Source organism: Temnothorax nylanderi, unplaced genomic scaffold (genome assembly GCF_030848795.1).
Source record: "Temnothorax nylanderi isolate EJ_2023f unplaced genomic scaffold, tnyl_v1.0 TNYL_tig0005_pilon, whole genome shotgun sequence".
Taxonomy (NCBI): domain Eukaryota; kingdom Metazoa; phylum Arthropoda; class Insecta; order Hymenoptera; family Formicidae; genus Temnothorax; species Temnothorax nylanderi.
In genome coordinates this window covers 1585037-1608507 of record NW_027249067.1, presented here as the reverse complement: position 1 = coordinate 1608507, position 23471 = coordinate 1585037, and the positions used below count along the sequence as shown (strand labels likewise).

The window sequence follows — 23471 nt, the reverse complement described above, 5'->3', positions numbered from 1 at the left end:
GCTCGAAGAGGGAAGTAAAAGCGCGTTATTACCACGACACAGATCACGCGCGATGAATCAGATTCGAAGCGCTTTTGTACGCTAGAGGAGAGACTTCCGGCGGAAATGCGGGTCCCCTTTACGGGGCCTTCCGATTCGTCGTTTGTCATAGAAGAGGTAACGGATAGTTCTTGTACTCTGCTCGCGAACGCTTCTATCTGAACCTATGTGTACATATATGGTCAGATAATTACCGTGTAGTGAGGTGTTGGGACTGTGCGTGGAGGCCTGGAGTTGATGGTAGAGGTGGTCCATGTAGTTGATCCGGTAAGCGGGATGTAGGGCCGTATGTTCCGCGAGGGGATGACTTCTACGTAGAAAATCACCACCGGAAGTCCCGTTGCCGGCAGTCCCACCTCCACCGCCGCCTCCACCACCTCCGCTGCCGCTTCCGCCGCCACCCCCGCTGCCGTTACCGGGTGTTCCAATTGCCGTCGAGCTGGATAATCTGAAAAGCGTAAACGTGAACGTAAGGTTAATCGAAAATGTTAAGTTAATTCGCTCATGTCTATTAAAAGAACGAAATACATTTTCAGAAATTGCTAATAGATCACGGTGTAAATGCGGTTCTCTATCCCCTGCATATCTCCCCTCTCATTAACGAAACGTATTTCTACCGGGACGTTTGTGATTTACAGCGAGGAGTGAGAAAGAAAAGCATTCTTGTTTGACGGATGAAATTACGACACACTTCGTGAACGCGACAAATGGCGCGTGTCTCTTCGTCAAAGCTCCTATTCGCGTCGCTTCTTGACGGAGACAGGTGTCTTCCATCAATGGCACGGTCGTATGATCAAAGTATAACTTTGTTCGCGGGATAAGATAATGCGTTTTTGTTTGTCATTCTCGCTGACGTCACAATGCGCGCGCTCGTTCGCTTCGAGGAACGGTGGACCGTGATCCAGAAGAGAGGAAACAAACCGCGCCGCGAAAGAGACAGGCGCGTCTCGTTTTGAATGATGGCAATTCGCCACGCTCGAAACATCGAGAAACGATGCGTGTCCGGTGCCTTCAAAGATCCTCTTCCTCGACGTCCGAGTTCTTCCGCACTCAAACTCTACTAACGACAGTCACGTGCGAGTAGAGCTGCGTCTTTCAAGACAGTTAAGAACGCGCTTATATCCTTCATATTAAATATTACAATAAACCAGTATATTTACAAATCAGTGCGCACAAACTTATCTGCAGTAATAAGTTTTTTGAATGCTAAAACATACAAATCACGAGAAGGTCCATCGTATTCTCCGAAAAATTTCAAGCATCAAGAAATAATCTCTAAAGTATTTTTCTTTTAAGTACCACTTTTTACTCTTTTTTAAAGTTTCTCACAAACATGTCATCGTGCTGATCCATGAAAATTCGTGATCAACGCCAGGTAGCCCGTGTTTGCATTGAATCCTAACATCGTCACATTTAATAACAATCAAAACAGGTCGAAGCTTCTCATCGAGATCACGAGAACGGAAAATTTCTTAGCTAATCGAATCTCGCGGTCAAACGGAAAGAAGAGTGCCGTGTGTGGAAAAAAGCCCTAATATCACAATACAAATATAAAGGTTTAATTAGCCGGCGGTGATTACGGTGCGTCGCGAATGATAAAGTAAATAGCAACCTGCGGAACAAGGACAGAGGGAGCGATTGGCGCGTGTCGCAACGTTTTAAGGCGGATTACGATGTTTGAGTCGGTCGCTGTCCAAATATTGGCTCCGCGCTTCCACGAGTTTGCTGAGTAAAGACAACCGGGTCGGCTGTTTGACTTTGCTCAGTGTCCACGGATTTTGATTACTGCCTGTTGGCTGCCCGCTTACAGTGGTCGAACGTGTTAAAACATTTGTCGCGATACTCGTTGACAGGTCGAGAAATCTCTCAATTTCGCATTCGTTCTCGTGGCCACTAACGGCAGAAAAAGATGCGAAAACACTTTACGCTACTAGCGCTTTTGAACCAGACACCAAAGATGGCAAATTATTAAATAATTAAGATTATTACAATAATATTAATCAACTTATGCAAAATAATGAAAACATATTAGCATTGAGTCGATCGCGACGAATAATCCTTTCCCAGCGATTTAATAATTTCCTCTAATAAAGCGGCGACGCCGGAACAAAAATTAGAACGCTTTGACAGGCTGCTTAGTAGTGGATCCCGTAAAAAAGTCGACTGAGAGAGAGAATCAGGAGGGACCATTACAATGAAAACATCGTCGACTCCGCCGGGTTTGGCATACTCGTGTTCCCCGTTTTTTCTTTTCGCACCGAGAGAGAAATGGCCGAAAGAGAGACGGAGATTGAGAGTTCCCATAGTGGAAACGGAGAAGGAAAGGAATGGAAGACAGAGAGAGAAAGAGCGAGCTGTGTCTATTTCCAATCCTGCTGACTGCCAGATGACTCGAGGTATGGTTCTGCCTCTGGCTGCTGTCCTTCCTTCCTTTTCTACTACTTGCCTCCTTCTCCCTTTGCAGCCACCGCTTTAAGCGTCTGTCACACACCGTCCGCGAGTTTTTAAAATATCCATGCAACCGACGACACATATCCGACGTGCCAGATTTATTTTCTCCGGTGAAAGAAGAGTGTGGGATATAAAAATCGTAGGAGCAAAATATTTCTCGCAAAAAGTACTTCAAATTAAAATCAGTTATTTCATCTGAGACGATAGCGACATAAAATGATTTTCATTTGTATTAATAAACGTTCGGATCGTTTCTTAGGTTAAACCATATATTCAAGACACGCGTATATGGTGCAGTGCGAGAAAAAAATTTATTTTTTCCTTCCTCTTTCTTTTGCCTTGCCGTACCTCTTATTTTCACTCTTCTTTGTTTCCGTCTCCTCGAAATTCGGGCTCTCCGTCTCGCGCACGCGATCCATCCGCGACTTTCTTCTTCCACTCATTGCCACGCCACGGCTTTCCGTCCCCGTCGAAACAGCCCCCCACCGACAGATAAAACTCGAGTCGTTAACTCGACACGCCGGAAACCGACACATCTATCTTTATCTACGACCCATCCGCCTCGGGAACCCAGGGATCTTCTTGAAATTCTTATGGCCACCGCTCGTTCCTTCTCGGCGACGCTCGACTATATTGAAATCGTTCATTTCCGATCTTTCTTTCGAAGTTTAGGCTCTTACGGTCATTTTTCGTATGTGGTTTCTAAATCAAATGCGATCTGGATTAATACGGGCCATTGTTTGGATGATTGCATGATTTGGATTTTCTCCGTACACGTGCGCATCAAACTCATTGCAGAATCGCGTAGCAGAAGTGCAACTCCCAATAGTCGGAATTGTCGAATAGATGAGAATTCTTTGAAATTTCGTCGGCGATAATTCAGTGATCGCCGGGCAGACACGCGACGTCTCGGTCGGTTTAATCTCGGGAGGCAGAAAGAGGTGGAGAAGGGTCGGCGAAGCTGGGTGAAGAATTAAGGTTCGCAAGCTCATTAACGTGACTCGTGGTAATGAGGCGAGCTAAGCGGTGCCCGGGAACATCTGCCCGGTTTCCCTGTTGCTTCGGAACTTGAAAAAGAAATATCGAGACCGCGACGACGCGACGGAAAGAAGCTCGTGTGGGTACCGAGGGGCGAGCCGAAACGGGGTAAAAGGATGCGGCTTAAGCACAAGCCGAAAGCCGATCAGCGCGATGTGGTAAGGCGAGAGATTAGGCCCTCGCCAAACTTCATCCCTCTCTACATCGGATATGCGTAAAGCGGTGTAAGATGACTCCTTATAATTTGCCGGACGATAATCCTGTGACTCGTCAAAAAATTGACGCTTTATAATGAGAGTTGTATCAATCTTTATAAGCCCAAGGGAATCCTACATCATTAATCCTCGTATTATTGATCGGATAAGTGACGCAATTATTTTTCCTACGTTATTTAAAGTATAAACGGCGGGCTTTGATTCAGAAGACGTTGAAAGTGCGGTGTATTTACGAAGTCTCAAGTTATAATATTTATCGCTGTGCCGTTTGCTGAACGCGTTGTCACGAGGACGATATGTAGAGAGGAGAAGAAAACCATGTGGCGCGAAGACTGTATGGCAGCGCAAATGGCACGCGCTTCAAACGCGACCGTGAAAAAGAAGAGAAGAAAGAAAGATGGAGATAATGACTGAAGGAAAGTGACACTGAGGGATTATCATTTTTTAAATATTATCACCAGTTTTTAATATTATCACTGCTATACGCGACGACATAGATTATCTCCCTGGCAAGTTATTGTGGAAATCCGTTTGGAATCTGTGACGAGAAGAGGAAATAAACAATGCCATTCACGTCCATTTCCCTCGCGGATTTATACGGTAACTTGCGCCAGTCATTGACTGTTGGTGAAGCTCCGTGCCGAGCTCGAGATAATTTTTCACAACTCTGCACACTCTTCGCGGGGTGATCTATGGTCGCGATCCTGGCGCGAGGCCAGGATCGCGTTTTCTCGACTGAGAGTGTCGGCGACTTGAACACCGTAGTGAACGTCTTAAGCCCCTACTACGAAAAGTCGTGAAACGTCGCGGGCCTAAAGGCTGGAATTATTTTCGATGGACACGCAGATATAGTTCTGCGCCTGGCGCTTACGCGCGGGGTCGCGGGGTTGAGTCATATAATCTTATATTTAGCGCGCCTCGGGTCCTTCGAGAGTTACACCCTTCTGCGACTTCGACGAGTCCAAGTAAATTTCGTACAGCGAGATCACTTGTGTACGCAAAATTCAAAAGATTTTCTTCATTGTTTAATAAACTAGTTTACAAACATGCTTTTATATCAATTATATACGGTCTGAGAAATAGTAACACGCGCTAATAACAGCGAGGACGAAGATGAGCGAGGAGACTCGGGAAACACGTCTTGCGCCAATAAGATTACGCGCTCGAGAATCGGGTGCGACGCTTTCAAAACGAGTTCGGAACGAGCGAGGAAACTCGATTACGATCAGGCAGAGCCTCGTTAATCAAGGTATTTACACGCGAGATCGGTCGCCGGTCTATCGATATGCGAAACGTCGCCGTCGCCGCGGATCGATCGGAGCCGCGCCTTCGCTGCAAATCCGGCCTAACGGCGCACTATATGCTCGCTCGTAGTGTTATTTATAGGCTATTCGAACGCTGCGTAGCGCGCGTCTCGCGTACGTGCGTTTAATTCATTTGAGCCGGAGATTCGTCCTCGGATACCTCGTAGAAGACAGACCGTGCCGCTCGTAAGTTATGTGCGAATTAGCAGTCTGTGCTATTAGCACGCGTCGGGATATTTTTTCTTTGAAATTTCAAGATTTAGATATCACTGTGGGCTACATTACAAATGTATGCCGCTACCTCTATTTGATGTTCGTATGGCGTTTATGTTATTACTTTATTACATTTGCATGAAACTTTACTCACTACATAAAATCACGCGGTGTTGAAATTTACAAGCTGTAAATTGTTATCGTTGATATCAATCACAATTATGATTAAATAAGTAAATTAGATAACAAAATAGGGATTAATCTGCAAGACAATATTTAAATTGAAAATTATGAACTTGGATTGCCAGATTTTACTGTTTCTCGACAAGTGACGCGATAAGCAGTTTTGTCGCCTGGATACATAACCGAGCAACGTTAATGCGCTTTTTGTGTTTCCGCGAAAGAAATTTATCGTACCAGCCGGTAGATTTATCGCGGTTCTCGACCAATCTCCACCTCTGCCTGATGTATCCTTCGCGATTGCGAAAGGATTCCTAAAACCATGCAGAATCTACTCAGCAAGTAGTGTAATTATGTATTAATCTATCGAAAAACTAAACGCGTGTAAGGTAAATAACGAAAGAAAAACTAATAAATATTAAAATCTTTTTCAAATTATTTGCAAATCAAATATATGTAATTAAGCTTTTACTAGCTATTCGTAATAAATATTTTTCTAGCCCTGAGAAATGATTTTCTAACAGTTCTATCAACTACCGCTAAATTAATAAATACTTTCGCGTTTCCAGCAGGTTCATATCACTTATATTTGTGCAATAAGATAAACGTCAATATTATATTTCGTCAAATATTCACTCTATCGTGCCTCTCAAATAACTTATTACGATAAACAGTTTATCCGACAACAGGATATTCCAAAGTGTGACCCACGCCTCTTTAATGAACGTTTGTTGCCTCACCATTCCGACACAGCTGAAACACGCGATTTACCCGGTAGGATTCGATTATACAAGGATACGTCCCTTCGTAGGTTTTGTACGTGCGACGCTTACCAATTCCCTGCCTTTCGGGTTCCGGTTGCAGCACAGAAACCACGCTGCCTCTTTGTCGTCTCTGCCTTTTCAGGTTTCGGTAAAATCGACATGCGAGGCAGGCAGGTAACGTCGTCGTCGTCGACCAGGCGCCACTAACGAAGTAATTCGTGCACAAAAATGTTACGCGCTGCAACTTGCATTATTCATCATTGTGACTCTTTAACGCTGGAAAACCGTTTCACCTGTCTTGCCGAATATCGATATTTTCGGAATGAAACTTTTTCATTTATAGACATTTTCCCAAAGGCTAATTATTTAATATCGAGTACCTATTGAAATCAGTTTTTAATATAAAATCTAAAATTAAAAAAATTAAATGCATTTTTAAAAACAATGCATCTCTACATATAAAATGTATTTTACGATATATATAGAATGTATATAAAATGCGTCTCGTTAAATAATAATAATTGTATAGAATGATGTGTAAAATTACTAGGATATACATTCTAGGATATATGTACATTCATACTAGGTATACATATTAATGTGTATTGGTCACAATATTTGTTCAATGATTTTCGAAAAATAGGAATTGTTTTCGAAAAAGATAAAACTTCTAACGAAGTAGGGTTTAAAGCAAACAAGCTTTAAAACGAGTGCCGCATGGAATGCATTCATCGCACAGGCAGGAAAGATCGGCATCCGTAGAGGGCCGCAGGTAGACGAATATGGTGGGTACACCGAGAGCCGTGACTAATGACTCTATTGACGGGGAATCGAAGGACGTTTATCGACACGAAGAAGCTCAAGGCGGTACTTGTTTTACACACGTGTTTCCAAACGTTACTCCAAAAAATTTGTCCCTTTTTGAATTACGATGAGAAATCACATCATCCTCCAAACATCTTTCACGATTTTTTTCTGTGTCATGGATGCGTCGGGAGGAATTTTTTCGGTTTGGTAATGAAGATTTTAGTTATGCTCCGGCGTCTCTTGTTCTCTCTTTCTGCCTATCTTTCTTTCTCTTCCGCGCGCGGAGTTAGAAGAACTACTGCGTTTTGTCACGCTTTTTAAGTAGAACGCTGTAACGCGCACGTGATTGCCTCGTACAATTACCTGCGAATCTCTGCCCGTCTCTCTCTTCATCTTCACTGTCGGCTCGGCGCGAGAGACGTATATCCCACGCCTAATGTACAACATGGCGCGAACATGACACAAAACTACGGAGAACCCCTTTTTTATCGCGACGCCACGCTTCATTCCGTCCGCCTGAAATTACGCTCGCTCTCCAATCTCCGCTCGCAATATGGGATAAATGACGGGCCTATAACGCTTTGCCACCGGCAATGCTGAAGAAGGGCGATTACAATATTGAGCTTGTGGCGCGGGACATCTTATTTTCGAATGTGCGAAGTCACGTTTATTTTTATGATACTGTTTCATAGTAGACAAAATAATATTGGAATTTTACTCTGCTAATTATACAGATTCTCACACGCACGCATACACACTGTTGTGACAAAGTAACGCGAAGCAAATTGTAAAAGATATAATCCGAAGATAGCGTTTCGCGCGCGAAATATTCATTTTTTAGAGAATACGAATCTTCAAGTAGACATTTAACACATAGACGTTTGATCTTGCAAGTTACGTATATATTTTCTCACCCGACTCTCCCTTAAATTCTTTTACCCCGTCGATTTCGTTACACGTAAGAAGATATACAAACGACGCTGTAATCGCACGCGTGTGCTCGCGCGAGGCAAGGTCGGTCCAAAAGCGCGCGAGCCTACAAGGTTCCCTCTTTTCCACCTTCCCACCTCTCGAACCTTACCCGTTCGCGCGCTAATAAAATGCGCTCCGTTCGTTCGCTTCTCGCAAAGCCCTCTTTACATTTACATGGCCGGGCCGCTCGAAGCGGCTGGCTACGTGGTCGTGAGGACATCGCGCTCATGAATTTATCTCGCGTTCTCCACTACCAACACACCGTGACGTGTCCGGGCACTTCGGGCGCGAAGGAGGAACGAGGGAGGGAAAGGGACAGGACGATCTTGGTGTCGCTTGACCACGGTCCCACAGACATAGAGATTCCAATCAGAAGTTTCAAAATTAATCAGCGGTCTTACGTTTACGATTTAATTACATTACAATGGCACTCCAAAACTCCAAAACTCCAATATTATATCGACGACTGATGCGCTTAAATATTAGAACTCAATTTCTTTTTCATTAAATTCAGTTAATCAAGCTCATCAGTCTGAGATGCTTACATAGCTTCATCATTTAGCGAAACGCTTCAGGCGAGAATCGTCATGTGCATATTTTCTAGAATATTTATCGAGCCATGTTCTCTTTCGTTAGCGAGCATCCCTTCAAAGGCGAAGCGAGTCAATTCTGAATCGTAGCCAGCCGGTTCGCGATATCGCGATTCGATGTGTAGAAGCGAGGATGCGCGCTCGATGCTTGCACTTGCACGCGATACCGAGCGAATTGTAAATAGTAACCGGGGGAATGGGGGATTGGTACGCGAGCTACGCGTCGGTGGCGATCGAGCCGAGGTAGGATCCAGAGGGGGTCCTAGGGCCCAGGTCCGGCCGGGAGCGCGCTGGTAGAGGAACGAAGACGGGACGGGACGGGACGGGACGGGACGCGCGGAGGAAGAAGAGAGAAGGTAAGGTGGAATGAGAAGAAGCGGGACGCGCACAGGGCTGCCAGGCCGCCGGCGCTGGACCGCGCGTGTATCCGCCCACGTAATCTTGATTGTCGACACACCTCCACCTCCGCCGCCCTCCACCACGAAACGCACCAACACAACGACCCGCGTGCGAGCGCGAGCGCGTATCACCTTCTCCGATGTATCGCGGATACGTATCGTGAACGCGAGCCCCAGAGGCCCCGCCGGGCACCTTGTGCACGGGTCCGGATGCAACCCGCGCAATAGGCACCAGGGGCGTATCGGGACCTGGAAACTGCGTCGTAAAGTCATTCCCGTAATTGAATCAACGAGATATATGTAATTGTGATCGACGGATCGCCGGAAATGCACGCGAGGCCGCTAAGCCGCGCCGGATCGGATGTGTACGAGTCGGATCTGCGTTGCTTACAATTAGCCGGGGTGCGGTGGTCGCCGCATACGAGTATTACGCCATCCGACTCAATTGCACGGCGCTGAATAAGCGTGTGGGGTACATGCAACTTCGGTATAAATGGGGAATAGGATATATTTACGGTATAATCGCGAGGGTGAGACGCGCTATCTCGTTATCTCATCACGCGGCCCGTTCGGAGAAGCTCGCTGCCGAAGAGTCACCTCCGTATTAAACAATCGAGATAATTTGCGCTGCGACGAACTGTTTGCGAAGATAGGCCATATAATACGAATGATATGGTATGGTGTATCTACGCGTACGTATCATTTGAAAGAGACTTTATTTCGCAAAGCCGATCGTTAATGTTTTTTCGTTAACGTGTCTTTTCGAAATGACATTAACCTAAACAACACAATATCCAAAATCGAAATATAAGACGTCTTATAGGTATCTCGATTTTGGACATTGTGTTGTCTGGGAAGGCAAGCAAATGCAAATTCATTGAACTTACTCACGCTTTTTGGTACAATCCTCTATTTCTGTGCCACTTTTATGTCATTGTTACGCATCACGTTTCTTTGCACGCCATACTACGATCCGAGTGTGCATTTCCCTTCGTTCTCCAGCTTCTATCCGACTTTGTGCGGGTGACTTCCCCCGCTATTCGTTGCAGAATGGGAGCTTAGACAGGGAAACAAATGAGAGGCTGCGGACTATAATGACGCGGACAACGGGAGGGGAAAGGAAAGAGGGATAAGAAATTGGATAAGAAAGTAAGGTCGGTTGTGGTGGTGCGTGTTCAGCTGCATTTACGCGCGCGCGCACCCGCGCGTATACGTATATGTGAGCGTGTGCGAAAGCGCGAAAGGGAAGAAAGGAACAGAGGGGGCGAAGGGGGACGAAGCTAAGGTGGAGGATTTATGAACGACCGAAACAGGCTGCGAACCCTAGGCCCTTCGCCTGCTTCTCTTCCTCCGCTTTCTTTTTTCCCTCTTTTTTTCTTTTCTTTTTGTTTCGTATTCCGACCTTAGTGCGAGTAGTATACCTGGCCCTGTCTTGCCGCACCGCGCCACATCGTGCCGCGCTGTATGCACGCAAAAAGCACAGTTTCATCTCGTCTCCTTGCTCTCCATCGCTCTCTTCCTCCACCTGCATCTTTTACCGCCGCCCGTCTCTCTTTAAATTTTACATTGTCTCCATCGTGGTCGTGACAAGTCGTCGATTCGATTATGCACCTCGCTCCGCAGCCTTGCTGTTTTTTTTTTGTCGACAGAACTTGCGGTTAACCGCGATCACGTGCCATTCTCAAAAGAAAAATCGACTTCTTACGCGAAATTATACATCTCTATAAAAAATTTGATTACAATTTGACAGCTGATATTCCGATTTTAAATTTTAAACGTAAAACGAGAAATGTTGTCTCAGTCTTTGGTATGTTAGATTTCGCGTGATAAATGCACCGACGGAAAACACCAGTGGCGGGAATAGCAAGTCGTAATTTCGTAATGCGAGGCTCCACCTGTATTGAGACGGCAGTGCGGTCTCTCTTAATTAACACCGCGTTACTCGTAGCGGGCACCAATCGAGTTCCGAGATCTAAAATCAATTTAGATCCCCGATCCGCGATAGCCTCTCCGTGCCTACCCTCCCACGAAACTTTCCGCGGTACCCCCGTCGGTGAAGCCGGAGAGCACACTACGGGGTATCGTGCCCTCCGCATCCACGATCTCTCCGGAAGGGAGGAGCGACAAGAATGGAACGATGCGGAGGAGCACAGCCGAGATGTCGGTGTTGTTGCTGTTGCTCTGCTGCTGCTGGTGGTGGTGGTGGTGATAGTTACGAGGATCCATGGGGGCCTTACGGTGCCCCGTGGTATAACGTGGGTAACTTAATATTCCGGGTAATAAATAAGAGAATGCGGCTCTGTCCGCCCCACAAAAAACTTCCCGCGGGCCAAAGAGCAAGACGCCCACGTTTCTCGTAGTATCTACAGTACGGAGTGGCCCGTCCACCCACCTCCTCCACTTTGCCCCGCGAGCGGGAACTTTGGGGGTCCCGCTTTAACCTCTGTGGCCCCCACGCTTAACACCCGAACGTTATCCCGCCGCGGCATCGCGTAATTAAGTTATTACGCTCGCGGGGCAACCGCGGCGCGGGGGCTCTCGCCCGCCGTACGATGGATGTACTGCTGTTCCCCCTACCTCTCTCTCTGTTGAGAGGAACGAAATTTCTTACGAAGAATTTTGCGCAAGGGCGAATGATAAAAACCATCGAGTATTGCGATACGTAGGAAAAGTATTACAACTTCACGATACGTATTGCGCTATATTTATCATTATTTTTAACAATTACTTTTCACAATTATATATGTATTAATAATGTTAACTTAGAAAGTTTTGATCCATATTGTTATGATACATTTCGTGTCGTAAATCCAGCTGCTTAATACAAGGTCTCTAACGTAACGCGTAACGTTAAATGCATAATGAAAATATGAATCATTAATGATGCATGAACGTGACGATTATCATTATCTTAAAAAGAATAAAAAATTTCGCTCTACCTGCGAGCATGTTTTCAACTGTCGTTGATCATTCCTCACTTATCCTCCGTTATTATGGAAACATAATCTACTTGGATAAAGAGCAGGTGTTCAAGGATGCGTTAAAAGAAGATCGCCGTCTCGACACGAAGCATAGCGTGTACGAGCTTGACCGTTAAAAATCGACCTGTATAACTTTCCCGTAGGCAAACGCGCTTAACCGTCATTATCCTCTTGTATTCATTTTCGCCCTGTTTGCCAATACATATGTATAGTTGGGTTAAGACAGGTGATTCATACTATTTACGAAATAATCGAGGAAATAATCATACATTCTCTAATAATGTTGCCATTTCTAAAAGGAGAACAGCCAGCTACAAGTATATCTATTGCATACATGTGTACATTTATTTTGGATTATAATTTGAGCTGCGAAATTTACAAACCAATTTTACAAAAATGAAAATTAAGGGAAAGAAATGTCCGTTAATTGAAGAAACTTCGTAAAATTATAAATATGTTTATGCCAATGTCTTAATAATAATTAGCAGAGTATGAGTGACGAATCTCTCTTCAATATTAGCAATTTCAAAAAGATAAGAAAAATCAAAATTACCAATAAACTTCGTTTCTCATAAATGCTAAATAGCTGAGATAAAAAGATTTTTTTTACGAATGTACGTCAACTTTCAAGCACAATTACATGTAAAAGGAAAGTTTACCTTTTTCTCTTTATACGCAAAAGCAGAAGAAAAAACCTAATGATATCTTCGATGACATCTAGTTGAAATTACTTCTATTTGCTAGCTTATTTTTTCTATGTCACAATACGGAATCTACAAGGGCCCCTCTGAATGACGCACGTCTAGAATCGTGCTTACAATAACACGCGATACACAATTCGCATTTCGCGTCGAGCCTGTTCGTCATTAAGCCGATTCAAGCTATAGAGATGTGAAAGTTGACGAGTGCGCAGGAGGATGAAGTTGGCGAGTAGTGAGAAGAGCAGACGAAGAGGCAGCGAAAGAGGGAAAGAATGGGAGAGCACAAGAAGGAAGATAGGAATGCCGGTGCGTGAAGCCTCCTGCCTCTTAGACAACATTGCCTCGGAACCGCGTCTCTATCAGGCATCATAAATAATTCTGCTATACCAGTGTCTCGTCTCTGTTTCATGCATATACATACACATCTACACACACGTATAGATATATGTATATACATACACATATATATATCTCCTATATAAGTATATCTATCTCCGTTTCTCCTTCCTTCTATCTCTTCTTCCTCGTATACTCTCACAGCGTTTTTCGGCTACACCATGAACACCTTGAACACGGTGGCATGGCTGTATCTGTGGACCGGTTGGACTAGGAGCGTCTATGTGTGCGTTGGGCCCTTTAAAAGAGATAGCACTCGAGATGGGAAAAAAAGAACAGGTGAAACTTGCCGAGGGTCTCTCGGGCTGGTCGATCGAGACTGCATCGCGGTCGACTTCGGATCTTAATTCTATACGTTACATTACAGCATTTCATTATTTCTTTAAAATAACCGCGATGCATCCCAATTTACTTATTGAATATATAACTATTATAGATAACGTTATAACAATCTAATAGTAATTTACTATTTAAAAAAATTTTAAAGTTTTTGAAGGTAAATGTGACAAAAGTTTCGGGTTTGTTTTTTAAATCGAATTTCCAATTCGATAGACTAAAAGATATTCTCCGTAGAAGAAGGAAAACTGAAAATTGATTCTCGTGGGCAATGTACCGGTCTTGCACATTGGTGCGCGTACACGCGTCGCAAGAAACGCGTCCCTCGTTAGTGCCACTAATTACGAACCGACCAGGACTCCCCCTCGCCCCGCCAGTCTTCCCCTAATGAGTGCCCTAGTGAAGATCGTGAAAAAAAAACATACTGTAATGCCAAGACTACAAGACCGAGAGAGTGAGAGAGAAAGAGAGAGCGAATGGAACGCCGTGAGACGGGGGAGGCAGAAGACAGAAAAGGGGACGTGGCAGGGGCACGGCGGCGGCTGCGTGTTTAAGCTTTAATTACCGATTAAGCGCGTGGCGGAGATTACGAAATTCCCTCCGGAGTAATTACCGCCGTGCGCGGTGCGGGTAGCGATCGATGCGCGATCGGTGGCGCAAGTTTCAAGATGGGGCGCCGTTATCCCCGTCGGGGATTCCCAGATTTCACTTAACCGAGAACTTACGATCCGCTCTTCGATGCGATCTCCGACGAATTATACTCAGCGGTCTCTCGCGCTATAATCCCGCTATCTCCCGCTATACCCGCACCTTGTAATTAAATCATTTGACGCGAGTAAATAAATTCGAGGCATGCATCGGGCGCACGCGCAACGTCTTTTTTCATCGTTAATTAGTTCGTTCGTGCAGCGCACAATGCGCCGGTAATGCGAGGCTTAATTAGTACACGTCGAATCGGGGAAACGTCGTCGACATTCGAGTTCGTGCTCACATCGGGACGGTGGGATCTCGTTTACCAGAATTTCAATTAAATCCTGATTGACAGAAGTGTCTAAAGAGACTTGGACAATCGACAAGATTGGTAGTTGTTGAAGCCGTACTTCCCATTCTTAACGAGCCCCACCCCGAAAACGAAATTTTCTTCGAACGACCGTATCTCTGTTACGAAAGCCAATCGTGTTAACGTGAAACCAATTCGAAAACAATTATATCGTAGACAGTGATACAAGCGAATACGATCTATACAGTTCCTGCTGATTGTAACTACTAAAAACTTATTAAAAAGTTAATAATTTCAAAAATGGAATTTTACATAACGTTAACTGTGTCTACAACATTTCTAACTGCATTAACATTTCGATGGATCGAGAAAGTTGCGTTTTTTATGCAATTAGTGAAAACATATACCGCTATTCCGTGGAACGTTATCGAGTAGTTACCGAGTCGAGACACGCGGTCGAGAGAAAAAAAAGAGGAAAGAGAAAAAAAGAATACAAGGATTGAATGCTGGATGCATTCGAAACCGTCAATCGCCGTCTTCCTATTGGAGACATGTTCGCGATTCCAGGCGAGCTTCACCCTGGAAACGAAGTCACCCAGGCGGAGGTCTTTATTCGAATCGCGAAGGCGAATCACGTCCGCGCCGAGGAGCGACATCGTCCCGTAACAAATATGTATCTCCCTCAGTCGGGCCCTATATTCTCCGTATATCCGCGCGCGGTTCTGCACCCGTGGAGATGGGCCTACCTGCGGCTACTAACACGAGCGCGACTAACTAACTAGCGTACACGTTCCTGTCGGCCCGACCTACCGGCCGTTCGTTCCTGCGTTCGTGTTCCGGTAGCAACGATTACGATCCGATCTCCACGCGATCAACGGCTGCTATCTTTGTGGAGACTTAGAATTACGAGCAAAATTATCATATTCCTCGCTAATGAAAAGCTCGCGAGAATCCTTATTTTTATTATACAAAATAAAAAGTCGAGAAGATGGTCTGGGAAAGAATAGATAATGGAGAAACATGGAAGTTGGGCCTGTCCAGAAAGTAATTTATGCTTTGTTCTTAGTATATTTTTTTTAAGATGACGGTAGAAAAAATTTTGTTCTTTGTAAGATGTCCCAAGTGTTAGTAAGATGGACTAGGTTCGAATCTGACTCGAAGCCTTTCCTACGACGAGGAAAGAACTGGACCCCGTAACAAAGAGATGTCTGCTCCGACGACGGAGTCCTCCAGCGCGGGTGTGCGCATGCGTATGCTTTCGTCTTCATGATTGCGTTCGTGTTACTTCGGGTATCCTCGTGCCCGAGTATTCGTCCCGAGGGGTCTTCGAGAAGGACCAGGATGACGCGTCTGTGATGTTCACAGGTCCTAAAGAAGAATTAGCTAACGCATCTGATCAGAAGTGAAGCTATATAGCAACTGATCGATTGCTACTATAGCTGCAACTATGTTAACTATCAAAACGAAAGCAATTCGCTCTCCATTCCTATTCTAAGCTATCTAAGACGGTCCAAGCTCAAAATTGTAAAAACCTCATGACATTTTACAGAACTGATTTTCAGAGAGAATCGCAAGATATTGAGGGGATTTAATGTTTAAAGTAGACCAATGATTGCATAAATACTGTACAGAGAAAATATGAGAGTGCGTGAAATAGATAGATCTCAGGGAGATAGATGGAAGACATAAATGAAGCCGATAACGAGGCCTGGTAGTGGAATCTATTGTATCTACTTACCCAGAAGCCGTCTTTAATTCATGCCAGCGAACCTTTTTCGGTCGTAGCCCTTCGTGGAAGGCCTGCCGAATCGGTAGCTCGAATAGGGCACCGCATGATGTCTATTATAGCACTGAGACCATGGACAAAAAATTGTAACCTTGCTGTCTCGACGGCATTTTTCTTTTCCCTCTTCTTTCTAACATTTTTATCACAGAATGCGCGTGTACGTTTGCGTCCTTTTCGCAAGTGAAATTCACGTTCTGACGCAGCTCTCCCTTCTCGGTTTTATAATTAATTAGAAGGAGACTTTTCTAAATCTGACACCACATCGAGACTTGGGTTTAGCCATCCATGGCACATTTCAGTCCTGAATAAACGGGAGGATCGTCAGCGTGTTAAGCCTTATTAGCAAACCTTCGAGACTCCGACTTCGCGAAATGATGCGAGGCGATCTCGAATTCCCGACGGAAGAATCTTCCCGGTTCGCATGTGTGGAACCGGTACAGAACATCTCGGGCGTTTCGATCGTAACGCCTCGCGAACGTAACGACTCCGCATTCCTACGAGAAAAATGTCGACCGGGAATATTCCTCCCGGGTCTCGCGCGAGAAGACGTGGAGCAAAGGCTAGAGGAACGAAGACGAAGGCCAAACAGAAAGAAACCCATGAGATGTCGGGAGAGAGCGAGAACGAACGGAGCGAAAGAGACCCTCGGAGCTCTGCTTCACACGTGGCGACAGTCGCGATGTATTCGCGCTCGCTCACGCGCGCGCGCCCGCGCGTACGTATGTATTTATAGCGACTGGCGCATTGTCGGCAGGAGCGAAAGAGGAAGGAAGATGAAGAGACGAGACGAGATAGAATTACGCGCGCGCGCGCGTGGGGGTTATTGGCGTTAAACGTGCGGCGTTAGCGTTAGGTCTAGGAGTCGTCGTGTTCTCTGGCGATGATTAAGCGATAAACGGCCTCATCGACGAGGCTTGAAATACCTCCTTTCACATTCACGTATCAATATTCTCTGTAATAACCGCGAAACAAGTATTTCCAATTAGTCAGCACGTAGATCGATGATTCGTGATATCGGTAAAACAATCGGTACCGATTGGCTCCGAACGAACGTTCGATCGAAGGGAGTATACTCGTCAAGGTGCCTCTCATCTTTCCACTCGGCTGCGCGAAAGAACGGTTGATTATTGCTCGTTGTTTTCACCGCAGTCAAATCGAGCCGCCGATTGTTTGCCAAACAAACGGGGGGCCCCCGCAGCTCATTGTGAGATTCCGACTCGATTCCCGACTTCCTCCGCAACGCTTTCACACGTACCCTCAGTTTCCTCGCGTGGCTCGCGTGGCCGTACAAAATAATTATATTGTCGCGCGATAAAGCGCGCCGATCCTGTCACATCGACTCAGTTACGCTCCAACGAGCCCTTTCCGTTGAGGATGGAAATTTGTAAAGACGGTGAAAGAGAAAAGGAAGAGACGCGCGTATTTTTCGTGCAAAAGAGGAGAAAACCGCACTATCAAGTTGAATAATCAACTCTCGATTAAGAAGCTGTCTCTCTTTTGCCACTACATGTTACTCTTTTGCTCTTTTCGATTTTGCTAAAAATTAATCGAAGAAATGGATAAATACTGCCTTACACTTTTATAAATATTTATAGAATTTCTCGGAAAAAATAAATAGCAACTCGATTGAATCAATTCTTTTACTAACACGTACATTCAATACAACAGGCTTACACATAGCAATGAAACAAAAGAAGAACAGAATCTAATAGAAACAGAATTTGTCTTTTTTTTATTGGCATATAAGCGAGAGCAAAACAGGCACTAAATGTAAATTCTAATTACAACAAATGATTTGAACCAGTAATATTTAAACGCGCATGTTAATAACGTTTTAAACACTTATTTATCGCTGAGCGAGTCTTCTCGAGCGAAGAAATCGGAAGGATGAAAACACTGTGTGCATTCTCAATTGGCTGCCGTATGAACTGAATTGATTCAATCAACAGGGAACAGATTAACCGATCCCTTCGCTTCACTTTTTGAGATGTGGGGACACTCGTTAATGGCTCGAGACCACTTTGGATAGCAATCAACCCTTTCTCGTCAAGGCGGGGTAGCTTTGTGACGGCACACGCCCCGTCTTACCCGCGTTCGGCTCGCGCCATTATTTACAAGAGCGCAGAAACAATGGCGAGGAGTTCGAGGTGTCGCAGGTAGTTTGAACGCGTCGTCGAACCCATTCTGTCGACTCGTCAAAAGTCGCAAACGACCGTTCGTCTATATATCGGCGAGCTTTCGACAATACCCGCGAATCGAATGGATTTCCGGTTGGCTGGTCTGCAATGAGGCGAAATTAAGTCGCGGACAGCATGATCGCGAATGCTTGAATGTTTGCATACAGCTTAATCGAGAATACGTCGCGTTCGCTGTCGCACGTGCCATTCTTTTTTTTGTTAAGGACCAGTTAAATCATTGAAAAAATGAAAGACGGAGAAACAGAGAAAGAGAAGCCCAGTAGGAACACGTATGTTTGATCTTTTAACGCCTTGTTGAACTCTTTCCACTGTTTCTATAGCCCTATTTGCATTTGTGAAGGGTACGTTTGAGGAATCAACAGGATGTTGAGGACGTACGTTTGACTACTGATCGCTCCTGTTGCGTTATTATAAATCAGTTATTGCAGATCGTGCGACACGCGTTTAAAAATTTTTTTGAAAATTTTAAACGTTTTAATCATATAAAGATTACTTCAGAATTACTTTAGATATTATTCCAAATTAAAAATTATTGAAACCTTGAATTTGTAAAAAATTAATGTGGATATGTTGACTTATGCGACATTAATCATATCGTGTCAGTTTAATAATAGTCAATCTTCGAGATCCTCAAGACTTTCAGAATTAATATTTATTAAATAATATTTTAGTTTTGAATAATATATTCAAATTGATACAAAATTTTTGTCATATATTCAAAGTGATTGAACGTATCTCGAGTCCATCACTACAAATCATAAACTATCTAGAAATATAGCATTAAATGAAGATAAACCGAGGTAAATTCAAGGGATGGCGCGTTCCTTCTTGCTTCATCGATCGTGCTTGGTATTCAAAGAGAGTTACAAGTTGCGAGAGATGTGTATTCGATCGGGAGGATGAGGGATCCGCGTCCGCAAAACTGTAACCAGAGTAACCGTGTAATCACGTAGAGATCTCTAGTTTAGTAAAGATAATTGCGGGTTGTCCGTCGGACATGAGCATGCTTCGTCCGATCGTAGAGGACGACTCGAGCGGAGGGGGCGGAGGGTGGCGTACGCGCCTGTCTCGTCAGAATTAAGAGATCCGCATCGCACATCCCATGCGTAATTTCTTCATCGTTTCTTTCCGCGGCTCATGAACGTGCGCCGCAACGTAGTGAAACGCAGGAATCTTAGCCAGCGGGATCTGCACGTCCGTCTTTTCAGACTGACCACCCCTCGTTAATACTTGACGGAGAAACATTCAGCGCGGGCCTCCGCAAGAAGATCGCTGCTTCTACAACGCGTTTCCTCCGTTGGCATTTTTTGCGTACATCTTTGCGATCTTTTTTTTTTTATTAATAATTTCGTTAATGAGAGACAAAAGCGTGGCCGACAAAACGCGAGTGATACTATAAGATTCGCAAGAGCAGCGCGGTTACAGCTGCCGGTGGTCCCGGCATGGTCGCTGACTTTTGCGATCGCCTCGCCGGCGCAGAGTTTAACAACCAGTAATTGTCCGGCCTGGCCTGTCGGAGCCGTAAAATCCGAGCGAGAGCAAACAACCCGTCGCGCTTCTTCAGGATCGGCTCGGCGCTCTTTGTCGCCCTGAAAACACAGTACGTCTCTTCTGGAAACATCGACCTAACGTCAACTTTCACAAATTTCTCCGATAATTTTATCATTTCACAGGAAACAGTGTAACTGTCAATTTTTGCCTTGATAATAATCGATGATGTTGACATTAATCTTGAGATTATTAGCAATGGCGTGATCAAGAAAAGAATCGACTTCATTTGGATAATAGGTCTCTGGAAATCTTCTTTTACATCACGCTGTTCTTCATAATCCAAAAATTTACGATCGTACGTACACCTGAAGTAATTGAGAAGTTGCCGACGATCCGGCTTTATCCCTCATGTTGCGTGTGTGTCTCATCTCATTATTAATCATTACATGGCAGTACCGTTCACTCTGCGAGGTAGCAGGTTTTCGAATTGGATTAACCTCCGAGACCGAGCTGACTTTCACGTGCCTCGACGTAAATAAGGCAATATGAAAACTATAACGATTACGATTCACAGACAATCTGCCATGGATTGTTCTCTCGCATTATCAATCATTATATGGTAGTAATTTCTGAAGATAGCTAGTATTTTCTCTCTCTCAAGCTCAATTATATTGGATCGATCGGTTGCGAGTTACGGCCGCCGAGTATCGGAAATATCGGATCTGCTCACGTAGCTGAATCCTTCCTTTTTCCCTTGTTTCTGGTACAATCGAAGTTCCCGCGGTTGCGATATAAAGACTCGACCGCCGACAACGGCGGTTGAAGGCGTTCGCTTTGCTCGCCACGCAATTGCAACTCTGAATTACGTTACGATTGACGCGAATGAAGTCATCGTGAGTACTTCGGCGTAGCGCGAGCCACGTGCATAAATGTGTCAAATTTTCAAATTCACGATCGCCAGCTGGTCGATAGAGAAACGTTTATATTTCCACACTTGCTGTTATTTCGTGCAATGTCGTATCTAATGCAACAATTCCTTTCCCTATCGGCGATTTCGATCGCTTTACGATACTTATCTGATCTGTCTTGTCTTATATACATATATTCTCCTCACGCTGCTTTGTACAATGTCACATCTCGACGTAATGTCGAATTTATTCTCACAGTTTGTTGCACAACCTACCTATTGTTCTACACCTTTCGCGATTGAAATGAGTTCGTCGTTAAGAATATTATTTGCGATACCCGACGCATGATCAACATCAAATCGATGAGGTATCATATATAATGAAAGCTTGACGTTGCGCGTTTTTAAATTGATGGGGCAAATTAATGAGTATCTCGTTGATACGTTGGATAATGTTGGTAACTGATTACCACCGCAACGTTTCTTTATTTTCAGCGCAACTTCAGTAATTCTCGGCCGTTAACATTATCTCGCTGATTTATAGCCATATTAGACGCATCTATTAACATCTACCCAGACGAAGCGTTTGCTAATTACTCGAGCAACACAGCATCGCCGTATATCTCTCGCGCGAGTTAAGAGTATCCTTACATCTTTACACGCGCGCGCGTGCCTATACAGGGTGTCCTGGAAAATGTCTGACGTAAGAATATAATTTGTTTTCTTTAATAAAGTTGAAGTGATTTCATTCATTAACTTAATTTAATCAGTATTCAAATGGCTACGATAAAGTTTTATCTTTTCCTTAGGACGCAGAATATAACATCTGCATGTACATGTAATAGACAACATAGATCCCGATGATTAATCAGCTCAATATTAAATAACCCGTTCATGTGTTCTTGATTTTAACTCGATGGCGACGAATTTTTTTTATGCATCCGATTAAATCAAAATAGTATCGAAGTACTTGCAGATATTATTCATATCATAAATGAGAAATCTATCGTTTTATTGGCGAAGAAATTGTAGATCAAGTAGGAACGTGTAACGTATTATTTCTCAATACAATTTGTAACGTAATAAAAAATATCCTTCCACTTTAACAATCGTTCTTTGTCAGTATTTATATCTGTTTATCTTCTTTTTTCCATTTTCGTGGTACAGAATTATTCACGTGTATTTACATTCTAAACTGTCGCGATTATTACACGCGATATAAATGAATAAGAAAACGAAGGAATATATAAACGACGCCTCGACCAGAACACAAATATAAATTCGATGTTACGAAAAATGTACGGTAATCGCGTAACGAGCCTCTCGCCTGTCGAACACGCCGCGCGGCTCTCGTTAGGCTCGCCATCTTCGTGCCCTCCCGTCTGCGAAAATCCCGTGATTGCCGTAAATTAGCGGCCGCGGTATCTGCGCGGACCGGGATAATTCTCTCTCGATCTTATATTCAGGGTTCACGTGGGAGGACATGCGGAGGAACACTTTCGTGTAGAGTGTTTGTTCTTGCGCGTTGCGTTTGCGTCGCGGTGCTTTCACACGCGCGTTATGCCGCACGCAGCTCCGCCACGCTATGCGTCATTATCGGACAACGAACGCAATGAAATGAGAGAACTGGTTCTCCGCGTTGTGTCCGTCCGTCTGTACGATAGCCTCTTGCCACCAGTGGTTCCTCCATTACGGGACGAAACGTTCGTGATGCACCGTGTATCCGTGAAACTCATGGTCATCTGGCTTGGTTCGCAGTTTGGATAGACTTTTTATTATTTGAGTGTCATTGAAAATAGTATGATATTTTAAAATCAACAAAAAAAAGGTAAATAGATAATAAAATAAGATTTACGTTAGAAAAAAAATAAAGCATAGAGTGATGACACGCCTGTCAATCAGGTGTTTCTTTGTTTCGTCCCAAGCGAAATATAAAAGATGTAGAATATTCAAAGTACATCATTTATCAACGTCTTCCCAAGGGAAGAGTTCGAAACAATTAACCGAAAATTCAACAAAAATCTAAAGAAAAGTAACAAAAGAATATTTACTTTTTTATAATATCTAAAGTATATTTCAATGGAAAAGGATAACAAAAATAATAATCGGCAAATCCGACGTCACTTCTAATCTTTTATTATTTTCATTCCTTACATTTTTTGTCGCTTTTCTTTGTACGTTTTTATAGCTTATATGGTTTTGTGTGTCTTTAGTTTATAATGCATTTCCATACTCTTTTGTAACCTTTCAACAACTATTAAAAAAAATTACAAAGATGTTTGTTATTGTTAAGACATCCATAATTTCGTAGCACTTTCACCGAATTATAACAATAGCGGCAGACTTGGGATAGACCCTCCTTTTTTCCTTCTTTTTTTGGATAATTAAGAGTTATACTATACATATATGATTTCGAAACATAAATTATTGCGGTATACGGGTTTCAGTAAAGTATTCGTTCGTAAATACGACGCGATGCGTCGTTAATAATAAAGAGCTGGATTCGATATCGACGCCATACTCCCTTCGGTACTCTCTTAACGGTCAACGCGCCCAGTCATCTCCATGACAATAATAAAGATATTTCTTCCTCGGAAACGAAGACTGGGAGTTGAAAAAAGCGGCGAAATATGGCTTTTAGTCATAAAGCATCGTAAGGTAACCGTTCGGGAATAGGAATTAAGAATTAGACGTTCCCTAAGGT

General features: G+C 44.0%; 1 protein-coding gene and 1 long non-coding RNA gene across 2 annotated transcripts in view; one reads left to right on the top strand and one right to left on the bottom strand.

Annotated features, from left to right (window-relative positions):
* Window positions 1–23471, bottom strand: part of Ci (cubitus interruptus) — a 79058-nt gene that overhangs the window by 15310 nt on the left and 40277 nt on the right. The window contains exon 2 of the mRNA XM_071712695.1: window positions 234–487. Coding sequence (XP_071568796.1) covers window positions 234–487 — 254 coding nt within the window. The remainder of the gene's footprint in view (window positions 1–233; window positions 488–23471) is intronic.
* The window catches only part of LOC139776190 (uncharacterized), a 113106-nt gene continuing 94828 nt past the window's right edge, over window positions 5194–23471 (top strand). The window contains exon 1 of the long non-coding RNA XR_011719024.1: window positions 5194–5233. This is a non-coding gene — a long non-coding RNA (uncharacterized lncRNA). The remainder of the gene's footprint in view (window positions 5234–23471) is intronic.